This window comes from Entamoeba histolytica, genomic scaffold (genome assembly GCF_000208925.1).
Source record: "Entamoeba histolytica HM-1:IMSS scf_1104750518433 genomic scaffold, whole genome shotgun sequence".
Classification (NCBI taxonomy): domain Eukaryota; phylum Evosea; order Mastigamoebida; family Endamoebidae; genus Entamoeba; species Entamoeba histolytica.
Genome location: NW_001915104.1, coordinates 1 through 5,732, shown reverse-complemented (window position 1 = coordinate 5,732; position 5,732 = coordinate 1). Strand labels below are relative to the sequence as shown.

Below are 5,732 nucleotides of genomic sequence, written 5' to 3'. Positions count from 1 at the left end.
AAAATAATTAGTATTGTGTGCATTATTATTCTAAGTTCTGTATTTGTTAAATATTACTTTATTTATTCATTATATACAACTACATTAAATAGAGTATTGTTTTGTTTTTCATTTTATATATTTCTTCAATTATTTCTTAATTCTTTTGAAAATTAGTATAGTACAATCAATAATTTATCCAAAAAATTTGAATGTATCTTTTTATAACAATCATAATGTTGATTATTGTCTCTTATTAATAACTGCATTCTCTTCAATACTTTTATTAGTACTTTGTGTATAGAACCAATTTTTTACTATTCTTTTAATAAGTGTTAATTGATTCAAGAAAACTTAGTTGGTCATATTGAATTACCAATACATATAATTTTATTCACTTACTTAATGAACTTATTTCACTCTCTTCTTTTAAAGAAGATTATTTTATATTATAATATTTTGTAATTTGAATTAATTAACAAGGAAATAGAATATGTGCACAAACTTAGATGATTGGTAATAACATCTTTCTTTGGAAGATTAATAGAACATTACTATTCTTTGAACAAACTCCAAAAATATTGAAGTTTTTAAACTACATTTAAATTACTTACAAGTAATGATACAGAAAATACATATTTTAAGTTAATTAACGTTGAAAATAACAACATTTTGATTAGAATATTAAATATATGTTTTTAAATTGTTAATTATCAAAGAATAATATTGTACTTTTACATTATTGTAAAATTGAATCTTGTTAAAAGAACGAAAAAAATTCTTTTATGAATAAAAAAGATAAACCACAAATTTAAAATAATAAATAACTTGATGATAAATCTATCTTTCAAAACTATACATTTGTTTTTTTTAAACTAATTTATTAAATGTTAATAAATAACAAAGATGGTTTTTATTAAGAAGAATAAAAATTCAATAACACTCAAAATAATGGTATGCATTTATTAATGTTAAAGCATGTAAAAATAAGAAGGAATGAAGTAACCCTATAACAAACAAAGATATAACTAAGATAATTTTAGATGTTATTGAATCAACATTTTGACGAATAACTAAAAAAAATGTAGGCATATTTTTAAAATAAAGATAGATACTTGGTAGACTAAAACATTATTTAATATTAATAAAAATAGGTGTTTATTTATAAATAAATGAAGTTCAACAATAATTTAATTAATTAATACGATTTAAACATGAATTTAGTTTCAGTGCTATGGTTTTGAAAAGATATTTGATTGTTTACAATTTGGTGATGTTTATAGCTTAATTTATCTAAGTGAAATCGTCCAAAACCTCTACCTATTTTCGTAGTTTTTTAAATTTCGTTAAAAAGAAATGTAAATGATTTTGAAACGATAACATTAACCACTCATAATAAAGTGAGAATTTATTACAGAAATAAATAATTTTTCTTGTAAGATTATTAACATCATTCATATAAATTATTTATTTATTTGAATCATAAAAAACCTGATATTTTTTTTTTTAAAAAAATAAACATCAAATTTTTTAATAAGAAATAAGAATGGAAATTAACCAAAAAAAGAATAAATTTATAGCGTTTGAACAGTTTTAAATAAACGGAACAAAATCAGTAACAAAATAAAAAAAAATCAACCAACGGAAACAAAAATCATATTGAACAATCAATGGAATAAATAGAGAAAGTAGTTTTCTATAATGTTAAAAAGAAATTAATCATTACGTGAGTCTTGTTGAAGCATAATAGCATCATATTGTCTTCCAACTTTTTTTAATTCTTCAACAGAATAATTAACTCCATCAGGAAATGTGATTGATACAGTTTTAACAAATGGTGTAGTTTTACGATTTTGTTTGTCTTTTAACTTCTTAAATTCAAAAGAATATCCTAATGAGTCCATTATACAAATTAATGCTCCATTAACTTCAGCCTCTTTTGATCTTTGGATTCTTTTCTGGGATTTTTCTTTTTCTAAACAACGTTCACAAAGTCCTCTTTCAACTAACCACTTTTCTCCAATTTCGCACAATTCATTAATACCTAATTTCATATCATTTAATTCCATTGAATGAGGAATTCTGAATTTCATTGTTTTTTTAGACCTTTTTTCTTTGACATAATAGAAAACTGCATGATGTCTAATAATTAGAAGATATTGAAGACCATCAATAATTTCTGATTCTTCATTTCTTCCAAGAATTTTTCTTTCTCTTAAATATGACAATCTTTTTGCAGGTGTTTTAAATTTACTTCCTAATGGTTTATCATTTAAATCATCATTTACTACAACATTAGGACAACGGAATGGATTGTTAATTCCATTAAAACTTGGGAGCGTTGGTAATTTAGTATTACCTATGGGGTTTTCAAAAGGAGGTACTGGATGAGTTTCTTTATTTGAGGCAGAGCTAGTCAGCTCACTTTCTGTTGTACTACTAAAATCTCTATCAATTGGTTGGTATTGTGTTGTTTGCAAAGACATCTGAAATAAGAAATCTCATTAATGAACTCTCAGCAAGAAATAAAGTGTGTTCTATTAAAAAATCTTTCGTTTTTTTTTTCTGTATTTTTTTTTAACGATGGTGGGTAATTAGTTTTTTATAATTTCCATATAGTTCCTTTATGGTTTAGGCTCTTTTGAACTTGAATTTATTTTGGTGCTAAAAAAATATAATGATTTGAGCTGTTTCTTCCTATTTTAGCTTTTTATAATAAATATTTTTGTTTAGTAAACAAATCTTAAAAAACTCATTACATAACAAATCCCTATTTTAGAAAAAAACCAGAAAAATAATCGTCTCGTAATGAATTTGTACTTTTAAGAAATATAACTTTAATAAAATCCCAGAGAAAAAAACATTTCATTAAAATTAGATTTTAAAGTTTTTTTTATTTATCATAAGGTTATATTAAAATAACAAAGATAATAATAAAATTTATTATACTAATAATGTCATTAATTCCTTGTGTAGTTTTGTCTCTATTTGTTTATTAGTATAATTTATTTTTTTTTTCGTTATTAACATGCCAATTTAAATGGAATGGAAAAAACTTCTTTCTTTACTCTATTTTTTATATTCTTGTTTTATCTTTTTTTAAGTTTATTATTCATAAATTATAATTTAAAAAATATAAATGAATAATAAGGAAAATAAATTAGTTTGGTTTATAAAGATTTATTTTAATTAAACCACCAAAAATTATATGAATATAAATTAAGTATTGTTAAAGGATATTTCAATTATTTCGTATTTATAAGATATTCTTTTTTATTTCTTTTAAAATAATTAAGTATATAAATCATTTTTGATGTACATTCTCTCATAGATGTATTATTCATAAATTATTCATTAATATTTCTTTTACATTATATGTAAAAATTCTTTGAATATAGATAGTGTTTTATTTTTGAATATTTTGTATAGTTTAATATCATATGTGTTATTCTTATGTTATCTAATATTATAAAATATACGAATTGATTATTTAAAGTAGTACTATGTTATACATGAAGTTCTTTGTTATAATAACAATTTTGTGTTTATAACTTTAATCCTTATTTTTAATATTTTTATTGTTTGACTCGGTGTTTATTAATTTATTTTTATCTTTATCATACATTTTACTAAAAAACAAACTTTTCTTTATTTATATTATTAATGATTATTCCTAATATTTTTATTTTATTATTATAATGAAATTAATAGCAATACTTTGTGATTATATTATATCAATAATGTGTAACTATTTGTTTTTTGTTTAGTTTTTACGATTGTAATTGTATAAACAATTATCAATATTAGATTTAGATTTATTCATATGATCTACTTATATTACAGCTCTATATTATTCTTTACAAAAAATTATTAAAAATTGAGTTAAGTTTAATTGTTTTAATGAAAATGTTACTGTTCTTGTATTGTCATTATTTCTTTCATTATTTCCAGATAAATATAGAATATATATTTTTTCATTTTGAAATAATACACTATTTTGAATAATTCTCATTACATTTTATAGACATATATAGTTTTGAATTTATAGATGATTTATTGTAAAGGTTATAACTGAACAAAAAATATAACTTTTTAATATATAACATGTAGTTAAATTCAATTCTATTCAATGCCAAATGTTAATGTGAAAATATAATAAACTGAGAATATTCATTGAATGAAACCTGTTAATTTATATTATATTAGTTATATACCACTCTTATAAATTCTTTTTACATAACCAAATAAATTTAAATTTTTTGTATGTCTGTAAAATGTAATAATAATTATAACAATAACCCATTAAAGTAAAATAAATCCTTTATTGTTTGTTGAAGTTTTTAAAAGTATAATTAATGTTACTTATTGACAATTCTTTACTAATTTAAAATTTTTATAAATAAAATTACAATTATTATTTAAGTTAATGGGTAATGTAAAATAATTTAAAAAATCCAAGAGAATAATCATTTCGTTTTGTATTATAGAATATTCTTTCATCATTTATATTATTTGTAATATACTACAAACAATTTATAAATAATTTGTTAAAGTCTTAAAATAATTTTCAGTTACTTTTTAATACCGGGTACGAAAATTAGCAAAGAAAAAATGCATCTAAATAATTTACAAAAAAGAAAAAAGATGCAAAAAAATTTGCATCAATAGAATTTTCCACTTTATTATATTTTGCTCCTAAAAAAATAAAAAAATAAAAAGTATAATAAATACAGAATATATAAATATTTATGTTTATATTTTATAATCATTTATATTCATTTTGTATGAAATATTAATGAAGTAGATTATTTGATGAATCATATTTAATTATTTTTATTATTTATATTCTTTTATTTATGTGTTATTTATCTATCGTATTTTTATATATTTATTTCTCTGTTTATATTATTTATATCATTGTATTCTTCTTATTATCTATATATTATTATATTATTATATTTTTCTTATTTTATGTTTTTATGTTTATATTATTTAGATTTTCTTCTTCTTCTTTTCTATTTAGATGTATTTGTTTATTTGTTTATTCATCTTTATCATTTTTATATTATTATCATTTATATCTATTTTCAATTTATATTTATTTTGATTTGATTTATATTGTTTTTATCTTTTATACTTTTCTCTATTAGTATATCATTGATTATCATTTCTCGTTTTATTTATCATTTATTCTTATTATTCTTTTGTTTTTATATTCTATATCATATATTCATATCATTTTCATTTATATTTTATCACTTATTATATGTTATAATAATAACATAACACTTATGATTGATTATATAATAAATATCATGATGAAGTTATACATATAAATAATAAACATAAAAAGTAAAATATTTTTCATCAATAAAACAATATTAATTATTTTACATCATTAAATTAGACACTTTTATTTCATATTTCTAATTTTGCAATAAAAAATACGCCATTTGTTTCTTCTTTTCTTCTTTTATTATCTATTCTATTTTATTACTTTTTATATTATTTCTTCTTCTACTTTATTTTTATTCTTTTATATATTTATATTCTTTTTATATTATTTGGTTTTCGTTGTTGTTTATACTTGTTTCTTCTATTGTTTATCAATTTTATATTCATTTATTCTTTCTTTTTATTTCTTTTTTATTAATTCTTGAGTATTGTATATTTCTTTATTATTTCATTTGTGTATTATCAAAATATATGTTTTATTGAATTCGTGTTGAACAAAATATGAATAATTCAATATT

The 5,732-nt window shown here is 19.3% G+C and overlaps 1 protein-coding gene across 1 annotated transcript; it reads right to left on the bottom strand.

The window, feature by feature from the left end:
- Nucleotides 1-1,694: 1,694 nt before the first annotated feature.
- EHI_139850 (uncharacterized protein) lies at nucleotides 1,695-2,465 on the bottom strand (the record flags this gene model as incomplete). Its single annotated transcript, XM_644445.1, has 1 exon — nucleotides 1,695-2,465. One exon carries the CDS (start codon nucleotides 2,463-2,465, stop codon nucleotides 1,695-1,697), a length of 771 nt encoding a protein of 256 aa, XP_649537.1.
- Between the last annotated feature and the right edge of the window lie 3,267 nt (nucleotides 2,466-5,732).